Source organism: Drosophila willistoni, unplaced genomic scaffold, assembly GCF_018902025.1.
Source record: "Drosophila willistoni isolate 14030-0811.24 unplaced genomic scaffold, UCI_dwil_1.1 Seg528, whole genome shotgun sequence".
NCBI lineage: Eukaryota > Metazoa > Arthropoda > Insecta > Diptera > Drosophilidae > Drosophila > Drosophila willistoni.
This window is the reverse complement of record NW_025814455.1, coordinates 130001-146037: the sequence shown is the minus strand read 5'-3', so window position 1 is coordinate 146037 and position 16037 is coordinate 130001. Positions and strand designations below refer to the sequence as shown.

Genomic DNA, 16037 nt, shown 5'->3' with positions numbered 1-16037 from the left:
GTTGGAAGCTCTTTCGGTATCGCTTGACGGGCTGCAAGTTGTGCCGCGCTTGGTATTGCTGTGTTTAGGTCTATGTCCATTCGCACTTTACTTTCTGGATAGTACGATGCAGCCCTGTTTTGAGTATTTGTGAAATTCCAGGGCGCCATCGGCGTAGCACTTAGGTGCGGTTGTTCGCGTGTCGTAGCACGCGTGTTGTTTGAGGTTAGGAACGGCAGCTACGGTGCCTCGTGATCGTAATGCCACGTGTCACGCACAGCTGAGTGTGTGACCATCGCTTTTTGTTTGGCAGAAGAAAAGATAGGAACAGCCGTCCTAGCTGTGTCCGGGAATATTTTTGGTGTGCATAGTCCAAAGTCCCGATCCGGTTCTGGTAGCGGCCCCGTTGGTTTTGCTGGTGACGAAGTAGCCTGAGGTTCGCCTGCTCGTGTGGTATTTCCGAGGTTCTGCAGGGCGTTGCTCAATATGGTTGTGATGACTTCCGATGACACGTTGACGCAGTCGCAGTTCCAGCTGTTCTCAGATTTCTCGTCAATTACTCCAACGCAGTCGAAATGATACCAGGAACAGCATCGATTGCATTGCACCATGCGGTCATTGTCTTCCTGCATGCATTTCTTGCAATGATATATTCCACTTGATAAGTCTTTTGTTGCCATGGTTTACCAATGAGTTTATACTTTTAAGCGATGTTGATTAGTTATGTGACCTATGTAGGTCGTAAACGGTTGACCGGTGAGGTTATGTATCACAATTTAGTGATTGGTTATGCAATCATCGAGGTTAACCCTTATATGATTGGCGTGTAGAACCGTGGGTTGACCCGTCGAGTTGAGTTAAACAATTAACTTTTTCGGTTCATTTAGTGGTTTACCACTGTTAGATTAATTTATAGAATTAATCTGTAGAATTAATTTTTAGAATAAATCTGTAGAATTAATTTTTAGAATTAATTAATAGAATTGCCTTTATTCTGTAGAATTAATTTATAGAATTAATTCCTGCCATAATTTATAGAATTGTTGAGTTTGGCGCTAAGGTTCGATGTTTTAGCAGGCCCACAAGAAAACACTCCACTTTTCACGTGATACTTCATTTATTTCTTCCACGTGTATTTCTTGGGTACATGTCATAACGCCCAGTGTCATAAGGCCCATGGGCTTTATGTCGCAAAAATGTGTGTCTTAGCGCCCATGGGCGCTAAGACACTTTTAAATGTGAACTAGCGCCCACTCCAAAAACGAAATAGCGCCCGAGGGCGCTACGACACAATTGAAGAATATTCAATAAAATATTTAAAAAATGTAATTGTTTGCCCTTTAATCGTGTCATAACGCCCATAAAAAAGTGAAATAAAGTCCGGCGTGCTTTATGTCACATTTAAAAGTGTCATAAGGCCCGTGGGCTTTATGTCGCAAAAATGTGTGTCATAAGGCCCAAGGGCCTTATGACACTGGGCGTTATGACATGTACCCTTATTTCTTATGCTAATAGGTGTGTGTATGGTGTGTGTGCCGTATGCGAGTCGTTATTATGCGTTTGCTAGCCGTTTAATTGTAAGCGAGCCGCTATAAATTAATCGCCCTTACTCGCGGTTGTAACCAAACTGTTCTGTCCGCCGCTTAGTAACAAGCAAAGAACCTAACATGTAAGCTTAAAGCGCAAGATGCAACGGTTAATTTTCCAGCACGTAGGCTGGCGCTTAAGAATAAGTATGAAAATGAAAGAGAATGAGTGATATGGGTTAACCCATTGGTGGCTGCGTCGGGTGTGCTGGGCAGTTAGCGAATTTCGGCGGCAACAACGGGGCTGACGTGGTTCCATAAGTTACCGTCTTTAAACGATCAAACTTTAGTTCTTGACTTTGATCCTCTCTGCACACAATCATCTGATTAAATTGATAGGCAGGGTTTATCCAAACTTGACGATACAATTTTTTAATATCTGCCGTGAACACATATTTGTGTGTCCTGAACCGCAGAAGAATTGAGAAGAGTTGACTGTGTACAACTGGTCCAGGATATAAAATGTCGTTCAGTGATTTTCCTGATGACGTTTTGCGTAATGCATCAACTACTCTTAGCTTGGTGGTGGTACTTTTTGGTTTTAGTACACAATGATGCGGTATAAAGTAATGGTTCTTGGGAATTTGTTCTACCATTACCTGCTTCATATGTCCAAGCTGTTCATATTCTGACATAACTTTTACATACTCCTTTTTTATGTCAGGGTTCATTCGCCTCTCTAACGACATGAATCTTCTTATGGCTACTTCCCGAGATTCTCCAAGAGATGAAGCCTCTTCAGCAAATAGAAGCTTTACAATTAGTCGATTGTCCGCCGCCGTGTGTAGGTTATCGAGGAAGAATTTTTCACAATACTCTTCCTCCGGACTCCTGTACCTTTTTATTGGCTCTAGTGTGTCTAGCTGCCAAAATCTTTCTAGTGATTCCTCTGGATTCGTCATGCCTACCATACATGTGATTGAAGCTGACGTTGACATATTAATTCTGCCAGCAATAATCCATCCAAACTCTGAGTTTTGTAATGTTGGACGGTTTCGATTGCCCCGTCTCCTTTCTGGTAGCAGTATAGCATAGTGATCATCAGCTCCCAACAGAATATCAGTTTTTCCTGGTTTATCAAATGTTGGGTCCGCTAATTGAATGTTGTCTGGTAATGTGGCTTTCTGCGTTATTTGTTCTGTGGGCTGGTCACCTATTATGTGTGGCAATACAAATGCCTCAACTAGCATTGCGAACTTGTTGTATCTTGACCTTTCAACCAAGCTTACTCGCGCCTTGCTTATCTGTGGTTGACCACTCACTCCATTTATGTGCACATGAGTCTCGCTAATTTTTAACGATTATTTCTTTACCAGTCTCTCTGAGACGAGATTTACTTGTGAGCCGCTATCCAGGAGTGCTCGAAATTCTCATTTCCTTTCATTGATCCCTTTTACCAATACCTTGGCCGTTGCCAACAGGGTGTATTTTCTGCCAATTCCATATGCAGAAGCTGCAGACGCAGACGTAGCAATTTGGTTTCCTGTTTCTAAATGCAACATTGTGTTATGTTTTTTATCGCATTTAATGCATCCCCTCCAAGAGCAATTTTTTGCAATACAAAAGCAATTGAAACACAATTTGTGTCTCTGCACCCAATTAAGCCGCTCTGCTGCGGATTTGACTTTGAACTTTTCACATTGAAGAGTATGTGCTTTGCTCTTTCGCAGAAAGAACACAAGGTACTGTTTGTCCCAGATGCTGTTGCGCATGTCTTCCTTGGATTTGGTTTGTCAATGCTGCGATTTTCGTTTCTTGGGTTCCCAATCGCCTCTAATGTTAGGAAGCGCTGTTCCAAGAAGGATAAGAAGTCCTTTACTTCCTGCAGATCCCTTGTGTTAAAAAGAGATTGCTCATATAGTGCGTGGTTGAATCTATCCAATTTTCTTGTCATATGAAACATTATGACAGCATCTGACGATTCCATATTGACGCCTACATTTTTTAAGGCTTACAATGATTCAAAAATGTTATCATGCAAATTCTTTATAGAAGCTGCGTCATTTCCCAAATTTGGATGATCAAACAGCTTTGCCAGTATGGCTGTTACTAGAACTCGTTTGTTATTAAAACGTTCCTGCAACACTGACCAAGCAGTGTTGTAATGGGCTTCTGTTAATTCCAGGTGCCGTATTAATCTCTCTGCTTCTCCAGAAAGGTTTGATTTTAAGTACCACATTTTCTCTATCGTGGATACATTTGACTCATGAACCCCTTTTTTATAGATGTCATGAAATTGTTGCCATTTCAGATAGTCCCCATAAAATTTTGGAATGGTAATTTTGGATAGTTGCAATGATTGTATTGATTGCAATACAGGTGGTGATTGTATCACTACATTTTCTGCTGGTGTCACACAGAATTTCAGCAATGTATTTTCTGCGGCCATAAACGTAGCTATATTATATCCGGCTTCGGTTGGATTTTCAGCTAGCCGATGAATCTCATAATGGATTTCTTCAATTTGCATCCATAATTTGTCGACTACCGATTTGTAAGTCATTTTTTCTTTAGGCACAATTTGTCTTAATGTCCTGGACAATGAATCCAGCAAAGCACTTTGCTTGCGCACCAGTGGTTTGATCACGACTCGCTCTTCCTCTCGTTGGCGAGCTTGTCTCTCTAGTTTTATTTTTGCCAAATGGTCCTTCCAATCTTCCACTATATTAGATACAACCGCCTTCATTTTGCTGAAATAGTCCGTTACAAAGTAGTCATCTTCAGTTGGCACGTTATTTAATTTGTCCATCAACTCCTGATGACTTTTCTCGAAGATCTCTCCCACATGTATTCCAGGAGCTCAAGTTTCTCCTCGAAATAAGATGGCTTCGTTTTCCTGGCGAAAGAATCTTTTTTGGTATTCCGAATGAAGGCCTGGATTGCCTCTCCTCGTTCTGTCTGCTGTTTATAAAACTCCTCCATGTTCTTTTATATTCTTATGTAATTGCTTATCTGTACTAAAACTTGACCCGATGGGAGTTTATTAATTTTGTCAAAGACAGGGAACCAATTTTTTTGAGTTTCTTTGTTTCAAAAATTGCTGACCAATGCCAAAATCTATACTCGTGCGTACTACCTGGGTTACCGACCGAGTTAACTAGGTCAGATATTGCTGACGCCAGGAAATGCAACAGAGTTTATGAGTTGATTAAACTTTATTTTATATAAAAATAACTTTTTATGATTTGGTCGCCTCGTTGACACGAATCGTTGTTAAATGTTTTTGATAAAGTGATCGCCTAGTTGATCAACTTTTATTCAATGGGTATGCACTTCTACCCCGTTGCGGAAAACCAACTCCTAGCTTTCCAATAAATTGTTTTTATTCGCCAAGGTGGCTACGCAATGATAGTCAAGTCAATCAATTGCGTTGTTTTTAGTCGGGACCCCAGATTGATGTGAGATGTTCATCAATTTGTGCCCTCGCTTAGGATTGTTGTGTCCGAAGCGAGCAAAGAAAGTAGTCGCCTAGTTGACCAGTTTCCTTTTTGTTGAGAGATTGGTCGCCTGAGTTGACCAAATATTCTCGTTTGATGACGGTTTCACCAAGTCTGTTACTCTTTTAACTTGGAGCCGCCAATGTCGGGGTCACCAAAATGTTCAATAAAGACGTTAGTATTTCTTGATTTTATTAAATGTTTTTTTTTTATATATAAATAGGCACTAGCACATAAACCAGTGACTAAAAGTTGTCGCAACCAACACATAAATTGGGTGGACCTCGGAGTGAGATTACAAAGGTAGAGATGGGGGCCAAAGACACAGCGATGCACACCCGATGTAGCTACAATTGGTATCTGATTTTACTAAGAATAATGCATTTCTTTTATAGTACAAATAGCGAGCCCACCAGTGCATAGTTCGACATAGTGTTAGGTCAGCAAAATACGTCTTTATTGATAATAGCTAACCATAGCAGCTTAATTCACTAGGTCTTTATTGTTTACTGCTGACCATATCAGATCTACTTATGACTGATGAGCCATCGATATCTATAATCGGGTTACATACTTAATTGACATACATTTCCATTTGTTCTATATTATAATTGTCTTAATGTTATCTTATTTTATATAATCTAAACACCAACAACCTCGACGAATCAATTTCACTGATAAATTTTTTCAACAACTGTAATTCCCCGATAAAGATTATTGTCTGCTTGTATGTGTTTAGGACGATTCCAAAAACGTTATAAAAGCGAATAACGACGATGGAGACAATTCGCCTCAATTAAAAGAGAGTGAAATTGTCGGTGAGTATTAACGAATCTTGCACATTGAAAACATACGTATTGTGTATGTTGGTTAATGGCGGCGCCCTTGGGAAGCGCAATTTTTATGATGCGGCCTTCGGATGGTTCCACCGAGGCGGCTTTGAGGCACTTGCGTTTTTGGGAGGAATGAGAATAGCCAGGGCGACTTCAATTCAGATGCTTCATTTTCTTAACTTTAAAAATAGTACAATTGTCGGCGGGCACAGAAGATTCAAAGTTCTTGAAATTTCCATAGAAGTAAGAAAGAAAAGAATGTAACTTGTACTGTTCTCGGTCTCTCTTTTTCTCTTCGTACGTTTTCTCTTTTCAGCAAAGAGTATTGCTTCACTTGCAGCCTAAACATTTTCCCCCCTTTGATGATGACGATCTTCAACATCCAATTCACGTCCGTAAGACTCCTGCGAAAAGAATAAACTGAAACGAGAGAGTAACAATTTAACGCTTGGGTGTAGGGTTGGTGTCATTCTCCATAATCGGCTCCAACGGATGAGAATGCTCTAGAAGGGCGTACCCGTACTGCTAGTAACATCCCCATTTTCTGACCTGCAAATTGAGGCTTCATCTTAAAACATGTGATGCATTTATGAATTCTAAAGCGAACTGCATTGCGTCCGTTAACAATCCAGAATTTTTTCCTTATAAAGTTCAGCGCTAGTTCATGCAAGGTGCAAATATGACTTTAGGATATGACCAGATCTGTGAAAGTATGTTTATACGGTAATATATTAGTATGTTTTTCATTTAACGGCGATAGGGAATATCGAAGCCTGCCTCAGAGACGTAAAACACGTTCGTTCGAATCAAAGTACGGATTAAGAGACAGTAATATACTGTCGTTTGCAATTAACCTTCGACAGCGTCTTTCACTCAGATTCAAAACCGTCCTGCTGCGCCATCGTAATCAGTTGTCGTAGGCCCTCTTCTAATTCCACAATTGAGAGTTCAAATCGTCTTCGTTCTGCCACAAATGTACGACAATTATTGTCTGGACGTTGACGCGTACAATGCGAAGTACGTTCAAGTGGCCCATAAGACACCAGGACATAGCCTGTTTCGCGCGAGCCCAATCAGAGCGCTGTCCACGATCGCGTGGGCAAATACAAATAAAACGGACAAGCAATTAAAAATATGATTAACTACGGCTAATTACGAGATAAATGTGTTAAAATAGAGGTTTTCACAAGAGAAAGAGAGGCTTCTGATCTGATTACGGGATACAGAAGATTGTAATCAAAACATAGGACTCGAAAAGGTTCATGCAAAGAATAGTAAAAGAGAAATAAAATTTCTAGTAGGTCAACGGAGTACAGATAGGTTTAACTGGTTCAAGCATTACTCTACGATTAATTAAAGAAGGAAGATTGATTAAAAGAAGCCTACTGGAGTATGATTGCAAATTGACATTGCGATCCCAATTTAAACCGCGAAGAGCAAAAAGCTGAAATTGTTGTGTACGGATCGCCAAACTCTTTTGACCATCGTTTCAGAAACACCAGAACATTCATAGCTTTACTAACTGTAGCAGAAATATTTATTTATTTATTTACTTATTTATTAATTTCTTTATTTATTTATTTATTTACGTCAACTAACACAGAGGTCGACGAAAAAGCTTAAGCTAAAGACAGATAGTAATTAATTGAAAAAGATAGCTTAGCTATATACCCAACTAAACATCCCCGACCCGGTGGAGGTGTTTTATTTGCATAAGGTGCCAGCTATGCCCCGATTCACAGCCAATGTGGTCAGGGATGAGTTGCAACCAATCCAAGTCCAAATTAAAAAGTATTGCGCGAAGAGAAGTGACAGAAAGATGAGGAGAAATTAGGTGAGAAAGGTTGTTAAAAGATTGGCAAAGAACACGAAAAGATTCGTGAAGAGAGTAGTTAGTCAGACATCTACTAAGGTGAAAAGGAAAAAGGTTTCTGGTCCGACGTCATGGAACACAAAAATATAGCGTATCTAGTAAATTAGTAGAAATGACTTCACCGTTGACTAGTTTATGGAGAAAGAGAGTGTCAAATACGGTTGTAAAGTGAAGGAATATTAATAAGAAGAAGTCTGTCAGAATAAGAAGGTAGGCGAAGACTCGGGTCCCAATTAAGACCGCGTAACGCGAACTTAAGGAATTGCTTCTGTACCGATTCAATACTACGCTGGTGAACATCATACTGCGGGTTCCACACTGGCGAGCAATATTCTAGAGTAGGGCGAACTAACGAAGTGTATAAAACCTTTGTTACATAGGGATCATCAAATTCTTTGGCCCAACGTTTAATGAAGCCAAGAAGGCTGCATGCTCTATTGACAATAGAAGAAATATGAACATTAAATGAAAGTTTTGGGTCAAACAAAACGCCTAAGTCTTTGAACGATGGTACACAATCTAACAGATCAGACTTAATAGAGTAATGAGCTAGGAACGGAGACAAACGACTGAAAGTCATAAAAGAACACTTAGAGGCATTAAGGTGTAATTTATTAAAGTGGCACCAATCACAAAATGCATCGAGATCTGATTGCAAGTACTGTTGGAAAGAAGGATCATTATAGGAATAACAAATCTTGACGTCATCCGCAAACATGAGCACGCGTGAATGAGCCAAGGCCAAAGGCAAATCATTTATAAACAGTGTAAATAACAGGGGGCCCAGATGACTGCCTTGGGGTACACCTGAAGTAACTCGAACAGTTTTAGATATCGAGGAACGAAAAGACACCTTTTGGGTTCTGCCAACAAGATACGATTTTAACCAAGCCAACAGTTTCGGGGAAAAGCCAATAATGTTAAGTTTCGTAAGAAGGATAGAATGATCAACCGTATCGAAAGCCTTACTAAAGTCAGTATAAATAACATCAGTTTGACACTTTTTACGGAAGCCATGGTGTACAAGGGTAGTCAATTCTAAAAGGTTAGTAAGCGACGAACGACCTTTCATGAAGCCATGAGGATTAAAAGTTAATTTATGGTCCATAAGAACACCTAAGTCATTGATAATGTCTAACCGTTCTAAGGCAGTGTCGTTAAGATAATAAGTTGCTAAGTATGGAGTGCATCTATAAAAAGACATAACTTTACATTTAGAGCCGTTAAGGTTTAATAGGTTGGTTTTACATTAACTCTGAAGGTCATTAAGATCCGATTGAAGTAGGCAAGAAGACGATATTTCTTTAAAACTGAGGTAAAGCTTGACATCATCCGCGTACATAAGCACCCGAGAATGTGACACTACCAATGGAAGATCATTTATAAAAAGAGTGAATAGCAATGGACCCAAATGACTACCCTGAGGTACTCCAGAGGTCACTTGGGTGGTCTTAGAAAATGAAGACTTAAAGAGGACCTTTTGTGTACGTTTAGAAAGATATTGAACAATCCAATCTAGCAAAAGGCTGGGGATGCCAAGTGCGTTTAATTTATATAAAAGCAGAGTATGTGTAACAGAGTCAAAGGCCTTGCTGAAGTCAGTATAAATGACGTCAGTTTGCACGGCAGTCTTGAAACCTTTGATTGAGTGAGATGTAAATTCTAGTAGGTTAGTAGTTGTCGATCTAAGTTTTTTAAACCCATGTTGGGATGACGAAATGATTGAGCTATAAAAATGCTGCAATTGAGATGCAGATGCTCAAATGCTTTGGGTATGGCAGACAATTTAGATATACCCCTATAATTGGAGGCTTCGGGCTTCTTCCCTTTTTTATAAAGAGGAATAAAATATGATTTCTTCCAGATAGGCGGGAAGGCGGAAGATGTGGTGGACAGTGTAAACAACTTAAGTATTGGATTACATAGGGCCTCTGCGCAAAACCTTAATACGCAGCCTGGTATTCCGTCAGGGCCAGGTGCATATTTTGGTTTGACGGAACTGAGCACGCTAAGATCCGAACTTTCGTCAAACACAGGGTCTTAAATGCAATTAGACGATTGCAAGTGATGAAGATAAGGAGGATTTGCTTGATAAATCGAAGAGGAATAAGTTGTTTTGAAAAAATCAGCAAACATGTCGGCAATTGCCAGATCTAGTGATCTGTTACGACTATTCAGGACAGGATTTATTTGAGTTAGGGACAACTCAAGCAGACCATCAATGAAACAATGTGACAAGGAGGGCAACAGTAATAAAGAATCAAATCCAGGCAAATGGTGAGTGTATACTCCCAAGACGGACTGTGGTGGAATATACGAACAAGTAATATAGGCAGAAAAAGAATTAAACGAAATTTTAACACAAACAAATTCAATCTCCTGATTGGAGGACTGGACAATTTCAGACGAGAACGCCGAGTCAACAGCGATCAAAACGCCACCACCACTACGGATAGTCCGATCATGTCTATATATTAAATATTTTGAGGGGAAAATTGAAGCATCGGCAATATGAGGCTTCAGCCAAGTCTCAGTAAAGGCAAGAATATGAAAGTCAAAAGCTAGACTATCTACATAGAGTCTAGAGAGTTTAGACTTTAGTCCCTGTACGTCCTGATAGTCCAGAGTTAGGAACGAAATTAGTTCTTTGACTCGCCAACAGGTGCAGACGATCCGGAAGGAACGTTATTCACAGAGCCAGATAGCAAGCTAATCGGAGGCCGATTCTTTTTATTTATTGTATACTCTTTTACAACAAGGTGTTCCGGCCAAAAATCTTTAAAACATATTTGGCCAAAAAGATGTGGTTAGATACCTATTTTAAAGGACGAAATGTCCCGAGTATATGAAAAACGGAACTTTTCCACAGCAATGTTTGTTGCTTGAATTTTGCCCTGGATGTAGGCTATGACTTCTTCAGAAGTAGTATTGGGATCAAGCCTCGAAATGAAAATTTGCTTTTTGGGTGGAATTACAACAAGAGAACTAGGAATACTAGGCACAGCAGTAGTGGCTACAGCAGACGCAGCAGCAGCTGAAGCAGCCAGCACTTTACTAGCTACTCTTGTAACTACTTTATTGGCAATATTCCTGGCAACGGATGTTTGCCCGGAAGGTTCCGAAACTACAACCGATATCGTGTTAGTAGGTAGGATACTGTCTCCAGGGGAAATAGGAAGAGACTCCACACCTGCCAAAGCCGGACTCCTAAACGATATCAGCTGCTGTACATTTGGTGACATAGGGACAATGTCAAAAGCCGGAACTGGTAGAGACGAATGTGCCGACGGACTGAGGGACGCGCCCTGAAACCTGGCCCTCTTTCGCGTCGGAGATTCAATCAAAAGTTTAGAACTTCTGAATTGAACCTCCATCGCCAAAAGCTCCTCTTGGAGCTTATGAACGCTAGCTGATAGGGTTTTAAATGCATCCCCAGTCCGTTTTATAAAACTTCGCATCTCGAGCTCCAAGCACGAATCACAGCCCCCACCCTGTGCAATACTATCCCGCACCTTGACTGTGCAACCAGCACATTTAAAGTGCATTACATTGTCACACAGCCAACAGTAAAGAAAGTCTTCACTGGTCTTGCTGGGATTATTGCAATTATATTTGCAACAGACAGATATTATTTAATAATTGATTTATACAAAAACAATTTATAAATCAATATGTAAATAAAAAGGGAAAAATGTATGTACATGTTAAGAGAGACGTATACAAACCAAGGCAAAAGCTAACTGCAAAATGCAAATTAGAAAGAGAAAACAAAAAAAGAGAATATATACATATATATTTTTTTTTCTGTATTAAAACACACAACAACAAAAACTTGTCACCAGCGCGAAGTTAACGGTCGCGAGCGCGATCAAAAGAGAAAACAAAAGAATAGAGAACACCAACGCCACACAAACAAAAACAAACTATGAACTGTAAATTGAAAGCGCGGGTGGGAGCAAAAAATAGAACGAAATCAAAAACTAAGCAGCGCAACAACAAAATTATATTTGCGTTTGTTAAAGTTTTGATATTAATATATATAAGTGTTTGTAAATTTAACGCACACTTCGCGACGAGTCTAGCGATTTATTAAAAATTAGTAAGGCAATGAATTTAAATTGAATATTATAAATTAGCTTCACGAAAGAATGAAAGACAAAAATTAAGCGAGACCGCAAAAAAAATATGACCGGCTTCGATGAGTGACAATATTAAAAATCTCTTCGCACCAGCTATCCTCTATTGAAAGTCCACGAGGCTCCTCGTCGAATTGTTTTAGCTCCCAAAATTTACACAACAACTGTTCCAGTATCTCATTAGCTTCCTTCTAACGTACCGTTATGGTGTAGGACGATATCCTTCCAACTTCTTGACTCGTTTTCGCCGATACTATATATCCTCAGTGTGTGTTTTGCGCCAGAGGCATTCCTGCCATTCCTCGGCGCACTTCTCCTAACATTAGCTCATCGTAGATGTCGTTTCCCAGCAGAATATTAACTCCTTTTGCAATGAAGAAGTTAGGGTCGGCTAAAGGTAAGCCCTTCGGATGAGTCCACTCTTCAAATGGCAGATTGGCTTGCGCTTACTCACTAAAGGTAGTACTGACACAAGCAACTGGTACTTCGCATATGGGTTGTAGATTGATCCTACGACTAGCTCCACCTCAGCTGTCGCATCTGTGATTTTAGTATCTGCTAACCCGGTAATCGTGATGTGAGCCTGTTTGCGTCGTAGACGTGGCTGTTGAGCTGCATTCTCTGAAATGAACGAAACTTGTGAACCTTGATCCAAAAACGCTCTACATTTTAAGGGATAGCCTTCTTTCGACTCTACCCAAACCATTGCTGTTATTAATAAAACCTCATCTCTCTGCCTTACCGCAGTTTCCGTTTTACTCTTTCCAATTAACGCATTCGCAGATGATGTAGGATCACCTCTCGTGATCCGTGATCTCGTGAGCGACCTGTGTGATGCCGTCCTTGACATTTTTTATATTTTCCTGTCACATGCATCGATGATTTGGCTTAAGGCATCTAAAACACAGTGGATGCCTCACTACACTTGCCATTGGTTCCGATAGTCTCATCTCCGAGAATATCCTACATACTCCGATAAGGTGTGCATCCTTTTGACACACAATGCTTAGGTCTGTCTGTCGAGTGAAGGTCTGTTTCTCGTAACTCGTACATGGGTCACCTGGCCTTGCATTCCGATGTCTGTCCATTGATAGAGTTTCTTCGATATTGCCTGTTGCAGCCGTAATCATCGTTCTGTACTGAGTTTCAAGATACTGACTGAGCTCCTCAAAGCTCAACAGATTCTGCGTTGAAGATATTGACTGCTCCCAATCCACTCTTAATTGATTCGGTAATCTCTTCATCATGTAGTACACTAAAATTTCAGACTGTTGTCGCACATCCACAGCAGTCTTCTCCAATGAATACACACATGAGCGGGAAGTTTGCACACGTCTTCTCAAACCTTCCGCATCTCCATATTTAATCGGTAATTGCTGATTGAACACATCCATGTGATGTAAAAATAACACTCGCTTGTTATCACACAAATTCATCAACATTCTCCAAGCCACTTCATAGTTCGCCGCTATTAAAGTTAGATGTTCAATATCCTTAGCTGCGTCTCCAACCAATGAATCCTTCAAATAATGAAAACGATGTAAGTCCGTTAGCTTGTCGCAGTGGTGTACTCTTGTTAAAAACACCTCTTTAAACGCCGGCCACTCAATAAATTTCCCGCTGAAGGTAGGCAGTTTAACTGTTGGGAGTTTCACTTCCTCTAAATTTGCTCCCATTTATTCATGCACCGTCTGGTGCAAGCAAGACTCATCGAATAGAATAGTAGACGCCGGGATTCTCCGATCCTTATGTCTCTGCAACTCATTCCGAATCTCAGCTACTGCCATGATGTAGGTTTCTTCGAAACAGTCTTTGATGTCTTTGTCAAAATATTTGCCTTTTATCTGCTCATTATCTCGCTCTTGCACCAGTTGATGATGATTGCGCTGAAAATCTGCGTGAAAGTGTGCCAGCGAGTCTAATCTGGCTTCCAGATGACTCTCAGTATGAACCGACTCATCCGATTTATACCTATTCAACGACTTCTCTAGCGAAGTGAGCAATGTGATTTGTTCCGTAGCCAACGGTAAAAGTTTTTCAGCCATAATGAACACCTACCCAAACACATCAACGTCAAATTGTACTCATCCGAATGAGTCTATCCACTGCCAATCCCAGTCCAAATCCAATCGCCAAGATCAGTCCTCCCGGGTTCGGCACCAAAAATATGTTGGCTAACGGCTGCGCCCTTGCGGAGCCCCAAACTACTCGATTTGTATTACGCGGCTTTCGGATGATTACACCGAGGCGGCTTTGAGGCACTTGCGTTTTTGGGAGGAATGAGAATAGCCAGGGCGACTTCAATTTAGTTGCTTCTTCTTAACCTAAAAAATAGTACAATTGTCGGCGGGCACAGAAGGTGCAACCGGATCGAACGAAATGATTTTCAAGAGTAATTATAAGTACGGCAAACCACGCTGTCATTTACAATATTCAAAGTTCTGGAAATTTCCATAGAAGAAGTAAGAAAGAAAATAATTAAAAGTAACGGAACTCCAAGTTTGTCTCTCCAATGTAACTTGTGCTGTTCTGGGTCTCTCTCTTTTTCTTCGTTCGTTTTCTCTTTTCAGCAAAGAGTATTGCTTCATTTGCAGCCCAAACAGTGTATGTATCACAAAAAATTTAAATCGTCTATTTCAGTAGCCCTAACCCAAAATCAGAACAGGTCTCAAAAATTAGAAAATAATAGAAAAAGCTTGGAAAATAGTTTATAAAAAAATCATTAAAGTAAGGTTGTGTTTACTTGCTATAATTGGAATTGATTTAGATCGATTCTCGCTGTGATCAGGAATCGAAGGTATGAGTCGATTATATCTTTATTCTGTTAAGTCGTTCCTAAATATTTGATAATTCACTCAATTTTTTTCGATTATACTATTATTCATAATTTTTTCAATAATCGTGTGTTCATACAAATGTTTGTTCGTCACTTTTCTGGTCAATTTCTCAGTCAACGACGGTCAATTGATCGTCATTTACATAAATTTATGTGATCTGTTGCGGTCATTTTTTATACGCTTGCAAAAAGGGTATATTAATTTTGGTCAAAAGTGTGCAACGCTGTAACGATCCTTTCTCGTCCTTCGGGATATTTATAATATCTCGTGGGCTAGGTTCGGCACAACAAAATTTATTTTGTGCCCCGGTGAAATCAGAACAGCTTTGTTTATTGATTTGGTTTTTATAATACGTTTATTTGCGATCGTTTTATGGGCTTGATTGGTTATGACAAGTTTCTCTACGGTAGGTCTGGACTTGGACAGCGTTCTCGAATCACTTCGCAATCCCTCGTCGTCCCTTCTTGCCTTCCTTTTGCTCCTGCAACCGTTGCGGGTCGTTGTCTCGGCCTGTATCCTGCGCTTGGTTGGTGCTCCACACCTCTGCACCCCTTTCGCTATGCTTGTTGAGATGGCTTTCGCTTTTAGGTTCTGGGATAAATCCCGTAGCTACTATCACGAAGCAGGATGTTCCTCAGTAATTGGTGATCGTCAGGATATATAGATCCTGGAATTTCCGGCAGTAGGATATATCCTCGTGCCTACCACTGACTTTGGATACTCCTGGAAATGCTTGGCTTCTCTCCAACTCACTCTAGCTTGGTTGCGGTGTTTACTATCCTTATTTAAGGATTTGTTGCTGTCGAAATAAACTGTACAGGTTACTCGTAAGGCCTGTATAGTTCCTTGTTTTTCCTTTGCTCCTTCTGTTTCCTTGATAAGTTCTTAAGGTTACTCGTAAGGCCTTAATTACTTGTTACTTGATCACGACTTGATGACTTGATGCCTCTGTTTGATGGGCGTTGCCTTTATATAGGCAATTCCCACGGCCTCAGGAATATCTTGGTGTAGTACCGCTATACAGCTGGTACATTTCCATCGGCCCTCTGCTTTCACCCACGCATCCACTTGTTGCTATGCGTGGTGAAAGTCCCGTAAATCCTTTGCGCATATGTCCACTTTCTTTGTGGCTGAGCGCCCATTTATTTCCTTGTCCTTGTCTAGCTCCCTTGTATCTACGTGCTTCCATCACTTTCACGCATTGGCGTCGCCTTTCTATTGGCCGCCCTTCATATCCCGTTGACTCTCTCTGCTTTCTCTGCCAGCGCTGCCGTCGCCGGTCGCTCCCTTTGATTCACTCGTCATACCCAATTTCACCCATATTTGCTCAATATTGATATTTACATACATATATAC

The 16037-nt window shown here is 40.5% G+C and overlaps 1 protein-coding gene across 1 annotated transcript in view; it reads right to left on the bottom strand.

Annotated features, from left to right (window-relative positions):
- Positions 1-218: 218 nt before the first annotated feature.
- Positions 219-16037, bottom strand: part of LOC26529601 — an 18466-nt gene continuing 2647 nt past the window's right edge. The window contains exon 2 of the mRNA XM_015177127.2: positions 219-646. Coding sequence (XP_015032613.2) covers positions 219-646 — 428 coding nt within the window. The remainder of the gene's footprint in view (positions 647-16037) is intronic.